General features: G+C 37.3%; 1 protein-coding gene across 1 annotated transcript in view; it reads right to left on the minus strand.

Annotated features, from left to right (window-relative positions):
* Positions 1–27181, minus strand: part of MCTP2 (multiple C2 and transmembrane domain containing 2) — a 258431-nt gene that overhangs the window by 16838 nt on the left and 214412 nt on the right. The window contains 3 exon segments of the mRNA XM_032175198.2: positions 5567–5676; positions 20840–20881; positions 23523–23645. Of these exon segments, the coding sequence (XP_032031089.1) occupies positions 5567–5676; positions 20840–20881; positions 23523–23645 (275 nt within the window).

Consider the following 27181-nt stretch of genomic DNA (forward strand, 5'->3'; position numbering starts at 1 on the left):
TCCACATTGTATGACAGTTAATAGCCAGTACAGCAAGTCAAGAAAATGAAATGTGTTAAGGGCTGGAAAGAGGAAGAAAAAATTATTCTTATATGATACATTTATCTAAGGAAAAAAATCTAGAATAATAATCTTCATATAATAATAAGATAACTAAGTTTACCATGGTTATTAGAAACAAATCAAAGCAGAAAAATTAATTTCATGTCTGTATGTGAGTAACAGAAAATGAAATGTGAAGAAAAGATGCCATTTAAACTAACGCCACACTATCAAGTACTCAGGAATATATTTCACACACAAAAAAGTCAGACTTCTACACAGAAAACTCTAAAATAATAATGAGATAAAGACGATCTAAAGAGATATTACACTGGAATATAACAAGATCATGTATTAGAAAACTTAAGCATGTATCTGGATATCAATTCTTTCCCAATTAATGCAGTCCTAATAAAGATCTCAACAGTTGTGTGTGCACAAGTGTATGGTGTGTCATGTGCTTTCTAGAAATGGAGTTGGGCAACACACTCAGTCTCCCACATACCCTGTCAGATTTGCCTTCTAAGAGCCAGGTCAGTTGACTAATGCATTTTCCCCTCAGCAACCCACAATTTTAGTGTTAAAATGGTTGAGAAGGAGGGCAGGGGACATTGACTGGGTTTAAGACGCAGAGGAAGAAAGTCAACTCAATGGCCATAAAATAATACTCATAATAGTTAATATTTTTAGGTGATTACTACCTGTCATCCACTGGTCTAAACTCCTTGTATGTACTAATTCATTTAAATTTTATGAAGCAGAAATCATTATTGTTATTCCCATCCTACAGATGAGGACCCTGAGTCCTAAAAGTTAAATAAGTTGCCTAAGATCATTCACTTCCAGTGACAAAACTGGGATTTGAACTCGGAAAATTGGCTTAGGATCCCGTCTTCACTGCTTCTGTAGTAAGCACTTTAAAAAATGTAAATAAGCACATGTTACTCATGTAATCTAGCTGAATATTCCTGTTTATAATGCTGAGGATTTAATTCAAAGACACTAAGTAGCAGTACCCCTAACACTTTCCCATCTCAAAATAAGACACTTTGTAAAACAACATTTTCATAGATTTCTCCTGTTTTCCTCACTTGGAAGCTCCCTAAATCCTCAGAAGGTAATCCCTGAGTTAGGCGCTTATGAAACAAATGACTTTAACTTCTCAATTAATGAAAAAACTCAAGGAATCCTCTTCATTCATTCAACCACATGCGCTCACTAATATGGAAGAACATCGTTTTCTAAATTTCAGCCCACTTAACAAAAATGATTGTGACCACATCCCAGAAGGTGGGTGCAGGTATATTCTCTGGGTCCTCCCCTAGGCTGGCTGCCTCACTGCACTGACCTTGTGTCAATGGGATTATTTCCTTGCTTCCAAGGCTTGGACAAATGAGGTCCTCTGACTCTTCTTCCCAGGGAAATGAAAACTACTGGTCATATTCTGCTGTAGGTTCTTATTTTGTCCTGTCTTCTACTAAAGGCTTCCCTTCACATATGCATGGTTCTACACTAGCCTGTGTTTGCTTTCCTCACACCTGGTCCCCCTCTTTGATCATTCTGTCTTCACCCTTTGTCCCTTTTGACATGTCACTCTTGAATTAAACACAAAATGCATCCGTCTCTCATTCCCCATGCCCCAATCAGGATTCCAGCCCTATTTAACCTGGATTCCAACCACTTAACTGGAATCAAACCTGGATTCCAGCCCCACGTAACCTCAGGATTCCAACTACTTAACCTGCTTGCCCATCTTCTGCTTAGTATTTTTCACATCATTCCTAGCCAGGGCAGTTCTACTTCTTATGAAGGTGGCTTCCAAGCTTTACCCTGGAACATTTGTAGGCATAACTTGCCTATTCTAGGTCTCCCTTAATCTCAGTATCTCCTCTGTGGAGATTTCCCTAGCCACCCAAGGACACAAGAGTTAGAGCCCTCACTCCATAATGATAGAACATATGATATGCTTCACTCTCCTGCAGCACTCTGCCTGCTGTCTAGCATAAATGCTGCATGGTTTTTGGGGTTTTTTGTTTGTTTTTTTGAGATGGGAGTCTCACTCTGTTGCCCAGGCTGTAGTGTGGTGGTGCCATCTCGGCTCACTGCAACCTCCGCCTCCCAGGTTCAAGTGATTCTCCTGCCTCAGCCTCCCGAGTAGCTGGGATTACAGGCGTGCGCCACCACGCCTGGCTAATTTTTGTATTTTTAGTAGAGACGAGGTTTCACCATGTTGGCCAGGCTGGTCTCAAACTCTTGACCTCAGGTGATCCACCCACCTCAGCCTCCCAAAGTGCTGGGATTACAGACGTGAGCCACTGCGCCCAGCCAAATGCTACGTGTTGAGTAAAATATTTTGGCTTCATATATACATTTAAAATTTGTGTAATATTAGGGAAGGTAACTAGAGAAGGTAGAGAAGAGTAGGAAGAAAGGAATACAGTTCATTCCACATAAATGCACCACTACTGGGGTCCCCCCCACCCATCAGTATCGGGGAAGCCTTGCTTTGAGAGTTTTATGTATTTCTATATTTTTGCCAGTTGCCAAGAGTTGAGTTGAATAAAAGTTTGCCTGCTTCTTAAGCGCTGAGTTACAATGGAATTCCAACAGAGTTACACATGACATCCCACTTGAATGCCCAGCAGGGACTTTAAGGTCATTGTAATAATGAATGGCCAAGAATTAATAGGAGTTGAGCCTTAGGAGCCTTCCTGTGTTGCAGCTGGGCAGAACAGTACTCTGTTCATGAGCTGAAGACACATCTCAGACATGGCCACCACAGCTGCGCTGGGCACAGCTGCCCCTCAAAGCACTGGAGAGTTGGGAGCCTGTTTAAATCACTCTGCCCTCTTCTCTCCTCGAACACATCTCCTTTTACATTATCAACTGCACAACAGCCACATTTGTCTTTCAGAGATGTTCAAGAATGGAGACAGTTTTACCAAACAACATGATCTTCCTTCCCGGGTCTTGACCCCACTCTGTGTCCTCTCATCCTCCTTGCTGCCAATACGTCCCTCACTGAACTTTCTTCCATTGACTTTTTCCATCTCCTCAAGGCCTGCATGACCTGCCTCATCTCTAGGCACTGCCAACCGCACCTCCATGGCATGGACACACTAAATCCCTTACATCTCCCTGAATCTCCCACACAGTCTTGAACTTTGAGCATTTGCACAAGGGCTCTCCGCTACTGATGCCCTCATGCATCAATTCTTTGCCCAGCTATCTCTTCCTATTCTCAGAGATGCTGATAAGTTTCTTCTGCTTCAGAATTGCCTGCGGTCTGTCTTTCTCCTACATCTCTTCCCGGGCTGATCAGATCTCTCCCAGAATTCTCTCTTACCTCTCCCTACCACTAATGCCACTGAATCCTAATTGGCTATTACTCTGTTTCTCCCTCATTGAAATAGAGATTTCTTGAGGGTAATGACACTATAGTGTAGTCATGAGGAGGACAGGTTCCAATCCAAGCTACATAGCTACTAGTTGTGTGATCTTGGACTACAAATTCAATCAGTCTGTGATTCAGTTTCCTCATCTGTAAAATGAGGATATTAACAATCCTTACTTTATAGGGTGGTTTCAATGATGTAATTCCTATTCCTTTAAGTAGCTCCTCAAAGGAGCTGGTGTGTTTAAAGGGTTTAGAAGAGTGCCTGGTTGGATAACAGTTGGTGTTGCTATCATTATTGTAATTATGGTTGCATTTCTCATTCTTACACCAAGTCAGTGTCTGAAACTCAATAACTGATAGTTGAGTGAGGAAATGAATAAAGAATTGTGATGCCCTCCTCATTTTACTATTCATGTTTGCTTTCAAATATGTTTATATTAAACATTTTGAGAGTAAATTCAGGAATCTTTTGCCAATTTATATGAAACCTACAAGAATAAAGCATATAGGCATCATATCTGTGAGCAAAAATTTTTTTCCTTAAATATTAATAATCGTTATAACTGTAAATTCAATAAAAATTCATCAACTTTGTTTAAAAGTCATTTATAACTCGTTTTTTAAACATACACGTTTACTATGCTTATAATAAATGGGCATTCAAGGGCAATTTCATTGGCTATGCAACTGAGAAAACATTAGTATTTAAAGTTGCATATTAACTACTTATATTTCCTGATGTTAACATCATTTATTGATTTCCTTGCATTTTAATGCATAAGACTTTCACTTGGTTTTTAGTACCACTTTTAATCTGTTTACCCATGCAATTACAAAACACTATATTCTTTTTTTTTTTTTTGAGACAGAGTCTCGCTCTCACCCAGGCTGGAGTGCAATGGCGCGATCTCGGCTCACTGCAGGCTCCACCCCCCGGGGTTCATGCCATTCTCCTGCCTCAGCCTCCCGAGTAGCTGGGACTACAGGCGACCGCCACCTCGCCCAGCTAATTTTTTGTATTTTTAGTAGAGACGGGGTTTCACCATGTTAGCCAGGATGGTCTCGATCTCCTGACCTCGTGATCCGCCCGCCTCGGCCTCCCAAAGTGCTGGGATTACAGGCGTGAGCCACCGCACCCGGCCTACGATATATTCTTAAAGAAACTAGAATGATCCACATAGACATGACCAATAAAGTAAGAGTTAATCCTTAGAAAGAACATGGTTGACACAATTCTAGATTAAAGGGGGAAGTAAGTTAATAATTCAAAGGAAAAAATTAAAAACCTTCCATTTATTGGTGCCAAATGAAAACTAAGTAATGCAGAGTTGATAATGTATCAAACAAAACAGACAAAACATATGAATCTACAGTCTTTCTTAACTGGAGAGTTTAGCTATCATGTCCTAAGATGGGGGTAGTAAGCTGTGGGTGGACTGTAAATCAAATCCAGCATGTTACCTGTTTGTATAAATAAAGTTTTATTGGAATGCATATCATAACCATTCATTTACATATTAACTGTTACTCCTTTTACACTTTAACAACAGAGTTGAGTAGTCAGGACAGAGACCATATGTCCCACAAAGCTGAAAATATTTTCAACTTTCTCTATAAAGGGCCAGAGAGTAGTATCCTGTCCTAAGACATCCATATATGTGGTAATTAACTTCACATTTATCATCCATGGTGCTACTAGATACGTGTCTTTCTTTGGAGAAATGGAAAGAAAAGTTACTCAAGGCATTTACTAAGTTCTGTGGTTCAGATAGAAAAGGCTCCTTTATAGCACGTTTGCTTCTCTTTTTATTTCTGAATAGGGTAACATTTTAAATGTCTATAATTTGTCACCCAAACTGATATATTTTTGAGTGAAAGGGAACACTAGTAATATTTATGTTGGGGTGACTGGAACAAACTGGGCCATATGGTCACGCCAGTTCTGAGGCACCACCCAACTGTGAAGAGAAGAAGCCAACCGAAGTCAGACAGTGCTAACCCAACGTGTTGCTTTGGTTTGTTTTTGTATTTTCTGACCTCCCTTTCTCCCACCCCACTGCCATAACCCCACTGTCCTTGTGGATAGCAGGTCTACTTCAAACACCACAACACAAATTTAGAACTTACTTTTTAATCCTTTCTCCAAAAGAAGCTATTTCCTCCAAGATGTTTTGAACAGTTGAAACAATATCCTGTACCATATAGATTCTTTCAATCAACCCCTTTTTCTCAGATTCCTAGAAAACATAAAAGCAAGATTTAACTCAGTTACTTCATTTTTTATCATGCTGATACAGAAAATACTCTAACACGTTATAACGAGGTTTTTACCAATAGAGTGACAAGAGATAAATCATTATTTTACAACTTAAACATTGACTCCCCCCGAGAAAAATCTGGTCACTCACTCAGATGCTACCACTCCTAATGTGCAAGCCTCAGTTGCTACCTTATTGTCATGAGGCGATAAAGGGAAGCCCACAGAACCAAGCGCTGCACTTCCCTGTGGAGGCTGCCGCGTCCCTCGCAGAACTCTGCAATCCCGTCAGTCTGGCTGACTGACTTCCTCTGTCTCCATAGGTGTTCTGAAGCTCGCCCTATTCCTCTCCTATCAGTGTTCTTCAGAGATGCTCCTGGCGTGTTGGAGACAGAGGTAGTATGATTCCTAGTACTGGAGCATCTTAGTCAAACTCTGCTGCATTTTTAAGCATGTTTTAAACATATTGCCAGCCTGATGACATTTCATCCATCCTTTGGCAACCACTTCAGAAACAAAGCAAGCAGCTGTGGACATGCTACAAAGTAACCCCACGGTGCACTGCTGGTGGGGCAGCCTACCCAGATTATTCCCTTCCAGGATGATCAGCAATTGACTGTGATCTCCTCATGACATAGAAGCAAACATAAATTCATCTTCCTTAATCTCCAATGCTTCATGTGAAATGGAATTCAGCTTTCTAAGAATATTATCCTTACTTTGCTTATAGAAAACCTTACATGTGTTTTTACCATGCCAGGTAACTAACAGTTATGCAGGTTACTTAGAAATCACTTAAATGTCAGGAGATTCCCTAAAGAGTAGTATTTTTACACTATTTTTAATATTCTGATGCTATGTTCTAGCTCCCCTATTGACTTTGCTGTAACTGGGATGTAGTCAACGAGCTCTCAACTCCTAACTCTCTGGGTCATTACAGCCACTACATCTATTGTATGAAACCTAAAACCTCAAATAGCTCTTACGGAACTTTTTTCCTATATAGAATTTTAGTTGGGTGAAAATTGTACTAAACTGTCAAGCAAACACTTCTAAATTTAAGAGGACATTCCTATAATACCATCTGTGCTGCAAAAGGAAAAAATAAAATCATTTTCATCTCGTATCCTTTGTTCCATCAAACTGGAGCTATGGATGGGGTGAAAGAGAACCACTACCAATAGGGATTGCTGGTAAAAGCACCAAGATGTCAGAAATGTTGAAAAGCACAAACCTCCCTTCTTGCATGTGCCTTTATGAAACTACTTGGCTGAAACAGACAAAGGAAGAACAGAGGCTAGAATGCCTCATTGCCACCCCCTCTCCAGTAAAGGGTGCTGCAATGGTTTGAATAAATTATTACCATCAGGACTGTACTCCTTTATCCGTTCATTCTGTGCAGAAGGAAAACCAGGTTCATTGCTTCCGTTTGCAACATCAAACTTTCAAGATACTTTTACTTTTTTATCCTAATTTGAATTCTTTTCCCTTACTCTAATTCCTCAAGCAGTTTGTGTTAAAAATTAGATATGCTGCCAGAGTGTACTAATTCATGAGTCCACTGACATCTATTAATGGGCACAATGGTGAAAACCCAGCTCTGTCTGCCACATAAGTATTCATGTTTATAAAGGAACATTTGAAAGCATGAGGGAATTTGACCCAAAGGCCGAAAGTGGCTTCCTCTTTTCGGCACCATCCAGTTTAGGTCAAAACAGTTTCTTGGAAAATGACTCGTTTCCATGTCATTCAATTTAATAAAAACTTCCTATTTCAATTGTCTGATTTTTTTTCCCTATGAAACACCCAAATAGTGAGGTTCTGGTTGTGAAGAAAGCATGAGTTAGTATGCCAAAATAACGATGCTCACGAGTCCTGTTACTTTATAACGAATTTGATGTTTGGAGTATTAAATATCCAAAGACTAGGCTAAAGAGTCTTACTCTATCTTTAGTAATAGAATAACTCATCATCTGGACTTGTTTACTTTTAAGAGTAGAAGTAAACAGAATTAATTTTTGATAACTGATAACTTGGTTTTATTATATTGGACCTATAAAACTATTCCATTTTTATTTAACAAATACATTATTTTCAAATAAAAATAGATTTTTGTGCATTCAAATCAATTTGAACATCTGGATATTTAAAAATGACACATGAAGAATGATTATTTGTGATATATATTCATATATTTTAGTCAGTTACTAGCTACAACTCTCTATTATACCCATGTCAGGATTACTTTTCAGAAGAATGTACTTTTTAATGGCATCTTTTTATTTCTAATATTTCATGAAATTGTTATTAATCACCTTCAGAGGTGTCATTAAATTGACACCTTAACTGACTCCACTGTAGACCATACTTTTAATAATACTTTCTGAAGCTGGGCATGGTGGCTCACGCCTGTAAGCCCAGCACTTTGGGAGGCCAAGGTGGGCAGATGACGAGGTCAGGAGATGGAGACCATTCTGATCAACATGGTGAAGCCCAGTCTCTACTAAAAAATACAAAAATTAGCTGGGCGTGGTGGCACGTGATTGCAGTGGAAGCTGAGGAAGGATAGTCACTTGAACCAGGGAGTCAGAGGTTGCAGTGAGCCCAGATGGTGCCACTGCACTCGAGCCTGGCGACAGAGCGAGACTCGGTCTAAAAAAAATAAAATAGAACACTGTCTACGATCACTTAGGTACCTTGAAAACTCACAACAAAAATGTGGTACGTGGACAATATTCTCAATCTATTTTTAAAATTTTGAAATCTGTATATACTTCATCCCAAATATTTCAAAGGCACTGTATTTTTGTATTCATTCACAGGAACTTTTCCTGTCAAACATTTTTTCAAGACAGTATGTTAGAACATTTAACAAAATGTATGCTGAAAAGTAAATGCCTTCTAAATTTCTATTAATGGTCAGAAGGTATATTTATTGTATTAAAAATCACAAGGATTCTTCCCATAAATTAAAATTATCTAGGTGGGGAGCGGTGGCTCACGCCTGCAATCCCAGTACTTTGGGAGGCCGTGGCGGGCAGATCACTTGAGGTCGGGAGTTTTGAGACCAGCCTTGCCAACATGGTAAAACTCCGTCTCTACTAAAAACACAAAACATTAGCTTGTTGTGGTGGCACATGTCTGTAATCCCAGCTACTAGGGAGGCTGAGGCAGGAGAATCGCTTGAACCTGGGAGGCAGAGGTTGCGGTGAGGCAAGATCGCGGCACTGTACTCCAGCCTGGGCCACACAGCGAGACTCCACCTAATAAAATAGTAATAAAAATAACCTAAAGTATAACTTCAGAATTTAAAAATTGAATCATGCATAGCATTTGACCTTTTGTGTGTTGCTTTTGTAGAAAAATAAAGTGTTTTTTGGCTATTAAAAAAAAATTCACTTCCATTCAGAAAAAGCTTCCAAAAATGAAGTTAGTACTTCGGTCATAAAACATTTTGAATAAAACTTTCCAACTGATTATGACCATAATTTAGGGGTTTTTTTTCCAGAAAAGAGTCCAATTTTGGAGAATGTTTAAGTTAACTGAGATATCTTCAAAGGTTCAAACCTTCCTAAAATGATGGGTAAAGAAGAGAAAGTGCATACTACCATGCTGATGTTTATTTTTATATGTGATGTATCTTTATCACACAACCTTGTTGATATCCCAACTGTGTATATAAAAAAATCATAAGTGTGAACACTACAACTTTGCAAGTGGTGGAACATTATCGCTTGTCTGGATGCAATTATGAATAATTAGTGCATCACAGCCAACACCAAGTACATTTCTGCCTCATATTTCTTCATTTTGGAGGAATATCTTATTAGTTGCAATATTTGCTCCATCAAAATTTGCATTCATATTATCATTATAAAGTTAAATAATCCTCAATACTAAATGTTTAAATTTATAGTGGCATTGCTGATGTTAGCAATTACAGTATTTGCAGAGTTAACTTGCAAAAGCTTTATTTTGTTTTCATATATTAGGTAAAAAAATGAAAATAATTTCACAAAGTTCTCTGATATTGTGTTTGCATCCTTGGGCAGGAAGATTAACAGCTACTTGGTCATTTTTCATATATGTACAATGAAATCTTGAAATGGAAAATGATATAAATTAATGTGGAAGAAATAGTCATTTGATCTAAATGAAAAGTCATGCTCCACAGAGAGATCTATCAACATGTATTTTTAGCTGTATGCATTAAAATAATGTTTTCAGAAATGATTTTCTTAGATACTTCCTCTTAAAGTAGCTGTTGAGGCTTCTTTGGCAGGTTTATGACTTAGGTTTACACATGTCAGTGACATGATCAAGTCAAGACCCCAGGATACAGAAGAAATGTAAACATTTATCAACAACTGTCTTAAGAAATGTACTATCTGTACATGATTATTCATTAAATATGTAATCTTTGTGTTATTTACATATTGAAAAAGTAAAAAAGATAAGTGCACGTTTACTCACTGCAATGAGTAAAATAGTATATTCTAAGAGTGTTCAGACTACTTTTTATTCTCTTAGCAGGAAGGCTTAAATTATGCAAATATTTAACATACACCTACCCTATCATTTCGCATCTCCCTTACTAACCGTTCTGAATAGGCAGTTTGAAAGCTTCCTGAATCTTACAGTCCCTGTCAGTGGCCACAGCTTAACAGGCCGCTAGACATCACATGCTTTCTACCACTGCCTGAAGCAAGAAGGGATTAGCTCATCTGAGAGCAGTTTGTTTTATTATGGACCATGCAAAAGCTTTCCTTTAAAGCTGGATGTTAGTCACTCAGCCCCTGAAGAGAGTCAGGAAAATAGAGATGGGTCATTCCTGGTCGTTAGAGTTAAGCTGGTGTTGGTCTCTGAGAACTCTGGTCACAGTGCATGCATCTCACGGGCTGCTAGTAATGACCACAGAAACAGCTGAAAGCTTAAATTGAAAGCCTAAGCAACGCATCCCACCTTGTTATAGTGGAAATATTAAATACAATAGTTTTAAAATGAGGATAATTAGTAAATGAAAACTTTCTGGGAAAACTGGGACCTGTGGTGAACCTGAATCACTTTTTCTAAAATTCTTTACTAAAGAAAGGAACCAGTTATTTCCAGAGTATATTCTAGACAGGGAGAAAAAAACAAAACAAAACAAACAAACAAAAAAACGTTTTTTCACATGTTTCCACCCCTTCCTTAAAACGCATTTGCTACTCATGTGAGAGAGGGAAAATTTCCATCTGAGCTCAGGTATCTTTATGGTTAGCGATAAATGTAGTTTTTGCTCTCTGAAAGGCTTTAAAGATAGCCTTTCGACAATGTGTGTTTATCAAGGTATGGTAGCTTCTATGCTACAAGAAGATCATATTTTTGTAGCTTGGATGCTTCATTAATACCTTCCATTACCCTCTTTTTGGCTATGCACTGCTTGAACTGGGGGATCAACAGGTAAGACCAGGCTGTTTTATCTGGTCCTGTGTTCTTAGCACCAACAACTGTGGTGAGTCCATCCTCAGTGTTGCTACAGTGCTTGTTTGATGGAGAAATAAATGGATACAGGAAAAAAATAGTTTATCAGGTTTATAATAGTATTAATTATTTACATCGACCCAAGAAATAAGCAAATGCTTGCAGTGTGAGAGAAGATTCTAGGCCTTATAGAAGAATGACTGAAAGGCCCAACTCAAGCTTGATGGCTTTTGTGAATCCTCTTCCTAAGGATTCCAGTCTATGCTGACTACAGTCTTTGTTCTCTCAATTTGCATTATACCTCTATCATTTTAATCATCCTAATAGCAAATGCTCTTTTCACTCTCTGTACTGCAAAATTTCTCTTTTAAAATAAGATGCTATTGATTTTATGGGTCTCTTCTCTTTATATCTAGCAATATACCAATGGATATATCACATATGGATGTATTACATAGCCTTTAGTATTAGTATTTCCATGTATAGGAAAATGAAGTCCAGGGAAGTTAAATGATGTTATATACAGCAGACCATGGAGTCAGAGAACGGGGTTCAACTCCGGTCCTGTCATCTACTAGCTTGGTGATCATGGCAAGTTCCTTACCCTTTCTGAATTTCAATTCAATATTTGGAAAATGTAATCATTGTCGTTATTCTGATTGGAGTGTAGAGAAAATTAAATATTATCACATATGTAAAGTACCTACTATATTCGAGGTGCTTCATAAACACCAGTTCCTTCCCTTCAAGAAGGCAAAGCTACAAAAGAAGGAACAACCTTTTGTCTAGCTTAAAGAATACTGGGGTTAACTTAAGTTTCAAAGAAAATGATCTTCCAGGACAAGTCTACTCATGTTGCCCTAAGTTGTATGAAAGATCATCTGCAGTTCCATCTGTATCATGCTGGCTTTATTTACACATTTCAGATTGAACCAGGGAATGTGGCGATAACACAGTTTAGCAAACACAACATTACATCTGCTGTTGCTACCAAACTGCCTAGGAAGAGTAACAGTGATTCATTCAGAAAGACAGAACTGCTGTCACATGTGCTTCTATTTTCCCTTAACATATAAGGCTTCCAATTTGCAGAGGGAAATGTGTAATAAAAATAGTGAAGGCCACTGGTGTGATTAAATAAATGAACAAGATTATTGTGGCTAAATACATAGTTTTATAGTCCTATATTTGAAAAAGAGGGGCATCACTTCTCATTACAAATGTGAAAAAATGTGGAGGCATAGGTAAAATTCACATGCTTTAGGGGTCTACTTAGTGAGCAAGCCTGCATCACCAAATAATGAAGAGATGAAAGCATGGAATTTTTCAAATTTCATAAGGTTTCCTTGTCTTTTTTAAACACACAATAAAAAAAGAGTAGCATTCATTGTGAGAAAAATAACAAACTAACTTGGTAACCTAAAAATATATGAAGATGAGTACAAGCCCACTGTTTTTCATTATTCATTTATAAATTGTTAAAAGGATTGAGTAGTTTTGCTAACTTTTGTAAGCAGCTGAACTAAGAACAAATAAGGTGTCTGTGTTGTAACACAATTGTTCTTTTTTAAAAAAGAAAAAAAATTTTAAAAATCAGAGGGCAAATCTTTCCTTTCTTAAGGTCTTGTTGCCATTGAGCCTCCAATGAGTATAGCACTGTAGGTGCAATAAACTAGCTTCGAGCCTCTGGCAGAGAATTAACACCATCAAAATGAATTTACAACTAAGAATTAATTATATAATCAGGATGTTACTTTAAATCTCTCCTACATGTTCTGATTTAGAAAACTTCTCATTTCTCTATTAATTCCCTAAGCAAAACTGGAGACAAAGTCCTGAAAATTGACCATGTCAGAAAAAATCCTTTTGACATGCTTAAAAACTGAGTAGTATTTGTCACAGGATGAACAGAATTCTCAGAAGAGATTAATGCAAAAATTTTTATCTCAAAATCCTCCCAGTAATTTCAATCATCTAGACTAAAGATGCAAAAATATACCTTTAGACTTTAAACAAGAATATGTTTGGTCTGTTTCATCCCACTGAATATTAAAAGCCTATAATTTGAAAACTTGAAGAATTATAAACATTAGAAATAGATTGAGTGGCATTTAACATGAGAAAAAGCTTAGCATCTGTCATAACAAAGAACAAGCAGCAATATTTCTGATACATGACATTAAAAATTATTCTTTGGGAATCCCAGCAATGCACCAGCAACTGTCATTTAGAATTTCTTCCCATGAGGCATTTTGTGGGCATGCAGGGATGTGGACGCATGTGCGTGCACACACACACACACGGAGTCAACTCCACAGCTTGTGCTATTAAAATGGAGTGGGGAGATCTGTACTCTTTCTGGAGTGTACTTCTTTCTCAAGTAGTTCTTTTGCGCTTTGGGAAATGAATATAAAATAGTATTTGGATTTTGAATCAATATCATTTCTAAGTGGTTTTATGTTGCTCTATCTGCTCATTATATAAAGCACTTACACAACTGCACTGGTATTTACCAACTTCTTTTTTGTGGCCTGCAACATGAATATCATCTAGTATCAAATAATAGGGTTGAAAAAGTAAAAGGAATAAACAATCGGCTCAACGGGAAGATACTCATAAAATACAACTGAAAAATTGGCAACAGATTAGGGAAACAAATGTTTGGAACCTAGACCCTTGAAAGATTGATTTCATTAAAAATCTCTCTGCACTAAGTGACAGAACACCATGCCACCACGAGGTAAGCAGGGCTAATGGTTTTCTGTAACTGTAACTACTGTAGATAAATATACCAGGAGTGGCAGTTGCTGGTTTAGCTGTGTGAATCCTTTAGTTTTCTCCCAGGCACAGTAAAGGCGTGGGTATAAGATAAAATATGTACGTGATTCAGCAATGGAACAAGTTAAAAAATTATTATTACTTTAAGATTCAGCTCAAACATCACCTTTTAGCAGTCCTGCCTCACCTAGCATTTCTCCTCTGTTTCCCAACATAGCATCTACAACAACATTACAAACCGTGATGAAGGCAGACGTCACAGGGCACTGGGGTTGTTTACTTTGAGCACCTTGTGTATGGTTGTAATTTTTGTATTCATAGAGGCTTTGGTACAAAGACATCAATAAATGTTGGCAAAATAATGCAGAAAAATGAACCAATAAATTAACGACAGGTTTCCTTCACAACAACGGGGCATGTCAAAAATAAGATTTAGACCAGAAGAGATGGGTTTGAGTGTTGCCGCTATCCTGGCTGAGAAATCTCAGATATGTTACGGAAGTTCTCTTAGCCTTGGTTTGTTCATTTATAGACAAGGGAACATACTATAAAACTTAATATTTTGAGTACTGAATGAGCTACTGCATATAAAAGCAGCCTGCGAATTAAAATATTAATATTTTCATAAATCTAATTGCTTAAATCTTACTTGAAATGGCCTTGTTTTATTATTTTTGTTTTATAATACTTTATTCCAGTGATTACTTTTCCCTTGAAGAAAAAAGTGGTATCCCCCCTTTCTATCAATTATCTCATAAGCTCATTGGATAATTGGGTGAGTCACAGTAGAAGAGATGAGGGATTTATTTATTTATTTATTTTGAGATGGAGTCTCGCTCTGTCGCCAGGCTGGAGTGCAGTGGCACGATTTCGGCTCACTGCAACCTCTGCCTCCCAGTTCAAGCAATTCTCCCGCCTCAGCCTCCCGAGTAGCTGGGACTACAGGTGTGCGCCACCATGCCCAGATAATTTTTGTATTTTTAGTAGAGACGGGGTTCGCCATGTTGGCCAGGATGGTCTCAATCAGATTTATTTTAAATACAAAAGACATAGCTACTATTTTCAGAAAACCAATCACTTGTGGATAATCAGGATGCAATATCCAAAGTCTTCTACCTTCTCATGATGTGACAATTCTAAGCAATGGGAGATGAAATATCTAGATGCAATACAGGTTGATCATCCTTTATCCAAAATGCGTGGGACCAGAAGTGTTCTGGATTTCGGATCGTTTTGGGATTTGGGAATACATGCATCATGCTGGCTGATCATTCCTAATTTAAAAATCAGAAATCCAAAATGCTCCAATGATCATTTCCTTTGATAATTAGAGCTCAAAAAGTTTCAAATTTTGGGGCATTTTGGATTTCAAGTATTTAGATTAGGGATATTCAATCTATACAGACTACGAAAAAATCAGCGCCTCTGACGAAATTTGGTCAGACAATGCACATTTGCTAAGAGAAGGATAGGTAATTCATCTAATTGGGTCTGGCATATCACAGTTCATAATATTTGAGAATAACATACTATAATCCTTAGACTAGAAATCAGAAAGATCTATTTGTACTAGGAATATTAGTGAGCTTGATAATAAGTAGGATGCTCTGAATAATGTTCCAGAAAGCCAGACTGATAATATTTCTGGATGACTTCTAAAGGTTATGAAGTCAAAACATTTTTAAGAATGAGAGTTTGATTTTTAAAAAGAATATTTAAGCAAGTTGATTTGCCAAAGGACTACAGGAAATTGGGAAGGCAACCCCCTCTCATCCAAAACATGCATAAACTGATAATTAAGAATTGGCTGGAATCCACTTCACTATAAAAGGCTTGAAAGATCGTATGATAAAAATGTTAGCAATTAAGTCATTTCATCACTAAAAACCATATTAAATCAAATTAAAAGGACTTAAATTAGAATTCCCATGCACTTTATTCCCCTGAAAATTATCCATAAGCAGGTCTTTTACAATATGCCCTGTATATAAATTGTATATCCCTGAAGGTGAGTGTGTGCACGTGCAACTGTTGTTAACCATTCAAAGATACTCTCTGGCTTTTTATTTTCTTAAAAATACAACACTTTATCATTGTTAAGTATCACTGCTTATGTCATAGTTTAAAAAATTACTAATCTAACTAATTTACTGTTTTAGACATTCTTAAGAAAGCACAAACAGGCCGGGCATGGTGGCTCATGCCTATAATCCTAGAACTTTGGGAGGCCATGGTAGGCAGATCACATGAGGCCAGGAGTTTCAGACCAGCCTGGCCAACATGGTAAAACCCTATTTCTAATGCAGAAATTAGCCCAGTGTGGTGGCACATGCCTGTAGTCTCAGCTACTCCAGAGGCGGAGGCACGAGAATCACTTGAACTTGGGAGGCAGAGGTTGCACTGAGCCGAAATGGCACCACTGCACTCCTGCCTGGGCAATGGAGTGAGACTCTATCTATCTCAAAAAACAAACACACACACACGCGCGCGCACACACACACACACACACACACACACAATGAATTATAGACAAAACTACTCTCATTGTTAGATTGTAAGAAGACCTCCTCCATCTGGTTAGGATATTATAGATCATCTCCTCTCTCTTTCTGGCACAAGGAAACACAGGGAATGAGGCACAATGGACTTAACCACATCATCCAAAGGACTCTACAGGTTAATTCACAGTGAGAACTCCTTCTAGATACATGCCATGCGCTTCTCCCACTAAGAAGGCCCTGTCTGGGTAATGAGGAAGTGACTAATCAATTTAGAGGATGGAAAATCATTTTAAACACTGAAGTTAATGGTTTAAAGTGTACTTAAATTTTAATGATGACAAACTAATTTGTGAAAATAGAATATAGATACAATATCCATTTGTATCCTTCCATTATAATATGCTCCTCAATCAATCAACAAAAATGGATTAAATGTTTCTTATTTTCTTAAAGGAAAATGTCCATATCTGTTTTTCATCTACAACTGATATAAAAGGGTCATATTGTTTTTCATAAACACTGTCAGGCAATGTGACCTCACTGAAGATCCTAAAAGGACAGATCATTCAAGTCCTATTTCTGACAACCTAGTTACGAACAAACCAACCCACAATACAAGCCTTAGAGCACAGTTTCTTTTTGATAGCATTAAGCAGGGCTTTTTTTTCTTTTATTACATGCCCTTATGATTCCTTCTTCCTGATGTTAATAGAAAATGCTGAAATATTCTATGTAAGTGATTGTTGGGCTGGAAAAAGAAAGAAACTCTAGTGCAAGTATTTATACCTTCTGTAATGAAAACAAGATATTATTGTCTTGCATGACCTTTCCTAAGTATGGGATACAGCATTTTACACAATAGTTTCTTGGTTCATGCTTCAATTACTGACCTTTACTGTGTAGAAAATTAATGCAATTTTCATTGTAATCCATCCGTACAAATAAGGTCCACATGGAAGGATTCCACATATGGAATCTAATACAAATAGGAAATGTCAACTGATTGCTGTTGGCTGAACTTAGCTATTATCTGTTTGTTCTGGCGTCCCTAGAAAACTAGACTTGTAACAAGTAATTTCTTACATGAGCCATAAGGTATTAGAAAGGAGGACCTCCTCTCTTCAAAGTTTAGCTTGTACATTTCATCTCCTAAAAGGCAAAAACCTAGTTACCTGAAAGTTCTATGTTATCACTGAAAGTCCACAAAAGAAAAGGCAAAATTGTGAAGTCTAATCTGGTTTCTAATACAAGTTACTACCATGAACTTTTCACAATGCTAAGGAACAAGGGGTTACAGTGATGTCATTTTACAACAATCCCTGTTCCAGACAATAAAAGAATGACAGACCCCAGACAGTGTCCTGGTCTGTGCATCAGAGACAGGCAGAACATGGCAAAGCATTCATCTCCCGAGGAAGTTGTGCCAACAGGCCCCGGCACACTTTTATCTTCCACAGTCGTCTGTGATGGTATTTGGTGGGAAGGAGCACTGGCAATTAAAGAGTGTCACCTTCAAGATGGATGGTTTGGGTAGAAAGGAGTTTCTCTCCTCTTCTGGTTTTGAACAAAATGGCTATGTGTTTATAATTTGTAAACAGTTCATCTCTCACTGAGTGTGTTACAGTTCCCAGAAGCATGGTCTGTCATGTCTAACACACAACAGAAGCCAGAAGGGCTCAGTGAGTAGACCTTTCTTCCAGCTCACTATGATGGGGAATCACCCAGTGACTGTATGTCCTGGTCTATGACAAGCACATCTTAGTGGTGGAAGCTGATCTGCACAGAGAAGAAACCAAGTTTTGTAATACATATGTGGATGTGCACTCAAAAAGTCTGAAAGTTGAAGATCCCTTTAGTTTACAAATCCCTTACAGAAGGAAGAATGAAAAGAGATGGACAAGGATGGAAAAATTCGCCAGTCTTTCCTAACAATAGAACGGTTGTGTTAAGCAGAAGAGGCATAAACAGAAGTCAAAATCTCATTTTAGATTTATTCCTCTAGAAGATTTCATAGAAATATAAAATTGGGAAAGCAAAACCACCATGATTATATTTCTCTATTAAAAAGTGCTATTAAAATACTATAATAAAAACATGTTAAGAATGAACTTTCCCTGGAGGGAAGGAGGAGAACCCTAATGCCAGTGCCCTCAATGGGGGACAGGTTGGCACAACTGCTATGGGTTGGGCCATGCTGAGATGAATGCAACAGCTCTCGGGCTTATCCCTATGGATGCTGCTGTTCCAACTCTTTCTTCAGTCATTCTTGCCCAGAAAGTTTTAAAGCACAGACCAAAGGGCTGTCTCTCCAGACCTTCAGTTAGCTCTTCAAGTACATCAGTGGTAGACTAGACCTTGACAACCACTGGTCTAGACTATGACCTGATTTTGTTGCTTGCCAGTCACTGAAAACCATGTTTCCATTCATCTTCTTGTTGGATACTCTCCTTTATTAGATGGGCCAAAGACACATGGTCACCGTTATTCCTAAAGGGTGGGGGACATCCTCTTCTACTGGTAGTTCATTTAAACAGGCTTGGCCAAACAGGAAGAAATCTTCCTTTCATTCAGGCCTTGGTTTATAAATATTTAGAATTTTGCCTAATGTGATGTTATGATATAATAAGAAATGTATGCTTGTTCTTTGTCCCTGGTTCCTGGCACAAAGCTCCTAAAATTCCTGGAGTTTCCTAAGTGATAAGAGAGAGATAACCATCTTTTCCTATAATATTTGGTTTTGTCCTCAGTTCCTAAAATAGCTCCAGAGCAAGAGAGACGAGAAGAGCATCTTTTGGCTATTCAGAACAAGCCCCTTTCAACCACACCTAAATTTCTGTTAATGAAGAGACTTTTGGAAAGCCTTTGATGACAGGGCAGCTGGTGGCTAGGAGAACCAACCATATGATTAGAAGGTTAGAACTTGCAGTCCTCCCAGCCCTGACCTGCAGGGAAGGAAGAGGGGGCCAGAGATTGACTTAAACACCAATGCCCAAATATGTAGTCAATTACACCTGTGTACCGAAGCCTCCATAGAAACAAAAATACTGTATTCTGGAAGCTTCTGGGTTGGTGAACACATGGAGGTGCTCTAGGGTATGCCCAGAGAGGGCGTGGAGGTTCCACACCCATTCCCCCATCCGTTGCCCTGTGAATTTCTTCCATTTGGCTGTTCCTGAATTGTGTCCTTTATAATAATCAGTAAATGTAAGAAAATATTTCCCTAAATTTTGTGAGCCATTCTAGAAATTTGTTGAATCCAAGAAAGGGCTTGTGGGAACCCCCACCTGATAGCTGGCCAGTCTGAAGAACAGGAGGCCTAGACTTGCAGTTATCACCTCATACAGGTTTAAAATAATTTCATTAATACTTCTGGTTTTTTTTTTTTTTTGGTAAAATATCCCATTATAAACCTTATTAACTTAGCTTCCCTTTGACAATATTCAATGAGTCAATCACTCAGAAACCGCTAACATCAAGACATCAATAAGAAACTTGCATCTGTGTGACCCCTTTTCTGAAAAAGGTCATTTTCCTTTAAAAGTATTATACTTGATTTTATTATTTTGCTATTAATGATCCTCTTAACACAACAAATAAGATTTACTTTGTAATCCACCCCATTTGCTTCAAATGGGCAAAACCATCTGGTCCACTCAATTAATTTTAAGGCTCTTTGTATCATAGAGCCAGTGTCTTTGAATACATTTCTATTCAATGGGCATTTACACTGGATACTTAACTCCCAAGGTTTCCCCTTTTGCCCTTTCCTCTGCACAAGCTTCCTACATGTTACCACCCCTCGCCCCAGATACCCACAGGTGAAGGGGACTGGAAGTCCATTAAGCTAGTAGCATCTCATTTGGCATTTCACTTGTTTCATTTTATTCCAGAAGGTTTGTCTGAAAGCATAATGACAACAAAAGCAGCAGATTTGAGAGATTCTCCCAGGAGAAGGAAAAGGACAGATGTACACAGACATATAGCTGAAAACGTTGCCAGGAACAGCTGGGAAAATGACAGGCATGGAAGTGGGTGACCACCCCACAGAGTGCAGACATGAGCCTAAAGAAACAGCAATTTCACTTGATTTACTTTTGACTTCCTAGGCTACCTTTTATCTATAAAGGGGAAGGCTAATTTTGGCTTGCATCCAATGAAAGGCCTCCTATAGTTATGCTTTTTATAACATTTCAATTATTCCTTCTATTTTACCCTTCTCAACCTCATTTTAAAAAATCTTAAAAAGGGATATCCTTTTTAAAAGTTACAATGTTATTACTATACTGGTGACTCTATAATACAAAAAAAAAAAAAAAGAGAGAGGAGAGAGATTCAACTTGAAGGAATGCTATCTATTGACGACACTAGAGTTTTTTTGTGTTCTTTCTTGAACATACGCACCTTGTCATCTTCATCCTCCTCGTCATCTATGTCTGTGCCTTCCTGAAAGGAAATCCCACAACGTGTTTATAAAAACATCAACCGAAATTAACGAATGCAAATTAAACCCAGACACATTTTAAAGCTTGCCTACAGACTTCAAGAATTTATATTTTTGAAATGCCTTATAACCTCTTAAAAAATAACTCTTTTAAAGTTCAGGGACACTGTGGCAGGACTCTAAACAATATGCATAATCTACATAAAACTGTTGACTATAAATAAAGCTATTAGGCCAGTGCCCTTTGAAGGCATCCAGCTTTAAAAATGCATTGCTGAGTTGTACTTTCTGTAAACAGTGTTGTTCTTATTCTGACAAATGAACCAACTGCTATGTTAAGGCTGAGAATACCATACTCCACTAGTGCTAGGCTCAGTGTTATAATGACTGCTCTCTCCCTTTGGGGCCATTACTGAAACATTAGACAGTATAAAATGCATTAGTCTGAATATAATCAATCTTAAGAATAAGTTACAGGTTTCTCTGTGGCATTATTATTTTGCCCTGGGTTTAGGGTTAGAAGGGGCAGGTGAGGGAAGGAAACTCAAGGCTCAGATCTGGACTTAAGGGTGCCCGGCTTTGGCTCAGGTGTCACAGCACCAGCTGTACTGCTAATGGGCTTATTTAGATGAATATAAAAATCTTGGCTATTTAATGGCCAGAGTTTGATCATAGCACTGCAATGTTTAAAAACTAATATCTGTTGGTACATAATCAAATAGGGTCAGTAGTTTGGAAAGAAAGCTCAGTGTTAGAAAACAGGGTCTATTTTCAGCTTGCACACTTGCATTTCTGCTTAACCTTGCAAAGGTCAGGCATGCTGTTCAGATGTCACTATTCCAATGGAAAAAGAATTGTCAATATCATGCTCTTAAAAGGGAGTAACTCTAAAGTATCCAGAGAATACTCTGCTACATTCCATAAAACCACTGAGCAGTCATCAAGAAATTTCTTCAGGGCCGGTATAGCCCTACCGCCTAGTATTCTCACAAGATTCATCTAGCAGTTTGTGTGGTACTCATGGGTCCTCTGGGGAACTAACCTATTCACAACTGGCAGCAAACATGTCTCATGAGAGCCAATGGATAAACAGGAAGGTAATGAAAACAGGCTATGGGAGGAAAAAAACGCTATAATTAGGAGAAGCCTTTAGCTTGGGACAAGGTTCCAGTAGTTTTTGCTTTGTGACTTTCGGCGATCACTTCGTCACTATGCACTGTAGTTTCACATAAGACATAAAATGAAAATAGTTCTTGCCTCCCTCATAGTTGTGTTATCGAACTAAATTAGGTAATGATTTTCATTGTTTTATAAATAAAGGCTTTATATGTACATACACACTCATGTGCATATAGGTATATTAATATGCACATGTATGCCAGTATATGTACATGCTCTCACATACATGCACACATATGCATATACCCTAAACATATATACACAGTGGGCAACATAAAACCTGCATAAACATTGTAAAAATGTTAGTTGACAACATAGATATTAGAGATGTTTCTTTGTAAAAATTTCCATTATCTATAACTCTGTGAAACCTAGTCCTTAAATGGATCTATCAAAGCCATTCATTTATTAGCTGGTTCTATTTTCTCACTGATAGGTGTTCATGCCTATTGCATTAAATAATTAAAATCAAACAGAATAGAATTTTGAAATTGCCCGAGGTTTTTCCTCTTGCCACAATACTCATTTTTCCCACCTTCCTTCCTAAGTGAAACCAGAAACCTCCCTTAAATCCATTACGAAGACATAAGGAAAAATAAAAACAGTCAGGATTTGATTGACTTTTGGGAAACCAAATGTGAAGGTGATCCATCTAGAAAGGAAATTAATCAAGTCTTAGGACTTTAGATTTTTGTTTTAAAAACTTGGTTCTTGAATCTGGAATGCCTAGATCACATCATAAAAAAAAAAAAAAAAAAAAAAAAAAAAGCCTACAAATACAAGTTCCTGGCCACCTAGGGCAGAAAAAGATCTTATGGGGTGCAATGAGGGGGCAGGGACAGGAGAGTCAGAGTGGAAGTGAGATGAGTAGATGCGGAGAGATGCCTTTGAGAAAGGGCCTTGCTTTCTTCAACAGGACAGGAAGTTTGGGAATTTCCAGACAAATGTGGGCACCTGCAAATAGATAGGTCTAAGCCCACCCACTCTCTGATTGCCCTGGGAGTTGACAAGCCTCTGGGAATCTCCTGAGCCTTCACACCAGAGAGAACATTGCATAAGATGCCTTCATGGAAAGGCCGGAGTTAGCCCTGCAGATCTCTCTGCATGCCCAGCAACGGCCCACAGAACCAGCAAAGGTTTCTCGCTAGTGATTGAGGAGCTTGTTCACAGGAACTCTACAGAGAATCAGATGAGCACACAGACATGTGCTACCAGCATGGAAATGATAACCATGAACCAGAGGCTCCCCTCATGCAGGCCAAGGCTCAGGAACATAAGATGCCACAGAAAGAAGACTCCAGATTATTCACGATAGAAGATCTCCACTGCAAAATGAGTGCCTTTGCCGGGCTGCTCCTTACATCTCAAACGAAATGGACTTGAGCCATGATTTGGTGGTGGGGGTAGTTTGTTGTTAACACATTTCTCGGCAGTCAAATGTCAGAACTCCGAATCCTTGCTTACCTGGCTGTCCTGGATGCTGCTGACCTTGCCTTTCACAGGTCTGATGAAATTGTAGACAAAGATCAGCAACAATGCCAAGGGGATCATATATAGCTCAAAATTCCAGACAGTGATCAAAAATACCTGATTGAAAGACAAATAAGAATACATGACTGCTTGATGAAACACTAGGGGAGCAATCAAATTCCTACTCATTGACGTAAGGAGATTCAACTGGACTCTTTCTAGGCACTTTCAGAAACATTTCCGAACAGGTGCGCACACACACAATGATCAACTCATTTTTAGAACTGGTAGTACAGAAAGAGCTGGTTAGTCACGCTCTGGAATAGACAGATACACTGGGTTTATACCTGAAAAGCCAGTGGATTTTAGTGTGCCAGAATTTATGGAAAGTAGTATGGAAAAAGTCCAAGGTCACAAAGACGCAGGCCACAGGCCAAATTTTGCCAAAAGTGAGGTTTATTGGAACAGGAGAGAGCCATTACTTTTTCAGTTGGCTGCCAATATTGAAAAATCCAAATATTTCAGAGAGAGACTTTGGATTTCCAAACTTTTGTTAAAATGCTTAAAATCTACCAATTTTGAGACTATATGGACATAAGAAAATGATTGGCTAGCATTGTCTGTATCAGAAAAGGTATTCTCTTAGCTGCCCAATTTCTGTCAACCTCTGAAATTTGTGACTCCTCACATAGAAAGGCAAGTGAGAATTTGAGACTGATCCAACTGCCTATGCTACAATGGTTACTGGAGACATGAATGCAGGTAGATGGTTCTACCTCCAAGAAACACACTAATTAGGATAAACAAGGTGAGAACACCTTTTAATTATAATATGAGGCAGGAGTGAAATCTTGGGTAAATTACTTCAAAATTTGAGTCTCACTTTCTTTTCAAACTCACGGGTAGTCTAGAAGATGAAATAAGGTAATTTGTAGTTATCAGCTGTCTGTAAGTGCTTGAAAAAACCACTGCTATAACATATCAACTTAGAAAAGGCAAATTACTGCATCGTAAATATGAAATCTTCCTTTCCAAAAGCAATACTGTTTCATTGCTAAAAACTTTTTCTAACATTTAAAAATTTTCTCTTTGTGATTATCATATATTGCTTTTTTTTGGTGCACATTGTAAATAAAATCACTTCTTCCATTATGTTTTTCAAACTCGTCATTATTTACATATAAAAGCAAATAATTTACATATATATTTTTAACATTAGCAGCCTTATTGAATATTCTTTATTGTATCAAATAGTTTATTTCATTCCTGCGAGGTTTCTAAGAATATAGTCACATAATCTACAGTTAAGGATCCTCTTCTGTTTCCTCTTTTCTATTTGTAACTTTTTTTCCTGCTTGATTTCATTACTCCTACAAAAAATTGTTAAACTATTCAGAAGGATATCACTGTTTAATTCGTGGCTTTAATGAAAATACCTCTAGAGTGATAAATCATATCACATTAAGAACACACACACAAACCATTTTTAATACTAGAAAATTTATATATAGCTGATCATTATTATTTATATCTTTGAAATGTTTTATAAATACTCTTTCATATCTGTTCCAAACCTAATAAAAACATGTTTTAAACAAAAATTTGTCCAGCAATTTTAACAGGGTATAATTTTTAAGATCAAGAATGGTTGGTAGCTAACCAACTGTTCTTTCAGTATCTTCTGAAAGGATGGTTTTATCCTTTTCATTTAAAGACATCAATATGGTGAAGTACTGTATTTGTAATTTCATAATTTGAAGCAATCTTGTATTTCTGGGAGAAACTCCTTCACCGAGGTGAACCAGTGTTGTTGTATTTTATTTTCTAACACTTCAAGATGTTTGGCATAGACACTTGTGTTCTTTTTGTCAACCTTGCTTGCGTTCTTTTGTCCTATTCCTCTCATTTCAAAAGGCAACCTTGTCCTAAATCTGATGTGAATTTTTTCCACCTGAGGGCACCTTAGGTATATATTAGCAATAACAAAATAAAAATGTTCCTATCGTTCTGCAAATATTTTAACCAACAGTATGTTTTACAGTTCTTTTCATGGTGTATGCATAATCAAGTACATTTATTTTAACTAATATAGTTCCCATTCAAATGAATGCTCTGCAATTTGTCGACTATACTCCCTTATCAATGCAAACATAGGCTGAAATGCGGTTTTATGTAATCAAATAATATATTAGTCTTTTACATTAGGGTTTGTACCTTTAATGTTCAGTGTTCTACTTAAGAAACCATATTCTACCTTGAGTTAATACAGCTATTTCCTTGTGTTTTCTTCTAAAAGATAACTGTGTACGATTTTTATTCTGTCTCAATTTTGTTGTTTTTGTTTTAATTTTTTCTTTAACTGAGGCAATCCAATGTGAACTTTTTCCTTACAGCCATCTTTTACAGCTAAATTCCTGTAATAATCCCCATTTTTCTCGTTGATCTACATTGCTACTTCTGTCAATATACCAAGTCCCCACGTGAGTGTGTCTATTGTTTCTGAGCCCTCTCAGTTCTCCATTGATATATTTTCCTGTATTTTACCAAGACCATATTTTAAAACTATCATTTAGTAACCATACCATATCTGAGTGGACAAGTCTCTTATTTCACACTCAAAATGATCTTGGATATTTTTTCACCCTTTACTCTTCCACATGTATTTCAGAATTAATTTATAAATTTCTATACAACTCAGAAAAATTAAGACTGAGATTGTCTTGAAAATTTAAAGATAATTGGTGTCTTGATATTGACATTTCATAAAGATTATTTCTCTATATTCAGAACTTTTTATGTATCTCAAAATATTTTATTAATTTCACTGTACTGATTTTCCATGTTTTTTTTTTAAGTAACTTGGAGTTTAACACTATTATAAATAGCAATGGGACAATTTTAAAGTTTATCATTTAATTGGCTAATGCTGGGTACAGAAACACTAATTTTTATATATTGTTCACATTCTTTCTGAACCCACTTATTAGCTGTAAGAGACTGCAAATATATTCTTTTGTAGATCTGACGTAGCAAATCATATCAACTGTAAATCATGATGATTTTCCTCCACCTTCTTCCATTCTATACGTTACTTTTCTCCTAGTGCTAAACCTTTTTTTTTTTTTTTTTAAATGTGTAAGTGTGAAATTGTTGAAACACTTTTTGGATCAATGACAAAAATCAAACCACACTGATTTCCTCTAGTGTGGCTTGCTCCATCAACTTTCCTTTATTTAAAGTTTTATAATGTCAAATATATAATCTTTTCCTAAAATTTTCTTCTTTTCAAATGTTTCTTTTTTTATAAAATAAAACATAGCAAAAAGTAGAACCAATAGTAATTTCTTTATTAGGTAAAGCTAGAGATTTTCCTATTTGTTACCTATTTCCCTTTCCCTATTGTTACGTTTTTTGGGGGATTAAGGGTTTTAACTGTATACTAAATGGTGGTTGTTTCTAAATGCCTGTCTACTGGGTAAATGGATTTTATTATTATTTTAAATTGCTAAATGTAACTTCAAGTAAGAAGAGGCTGACATAAAGCTATGGAGAAAATCAGGACACATCATTTTAAATTTATTTTCTTCATTATAAAACTATATATGTCTTTTAAAAAATTACTTGAACAACCACCAGTATTAAGGAGATGGTTG

The sequence above is a fragment of the Hylobates moloch genome, unplaced genomic scaffold, assembly GCF_009828535.3.
Source record: "Hylobates moloch isolate HMO894 unplaced genomic scaffold, HMol_V3 SCAFFOLD_14, whole genome shotgun sequence".
Lineage (NCBI taxonomy): Eukaryota > Metazoa > Chordata > Mammalia > Primates > Hylobatidae > Hylobates > Hylobates moloch.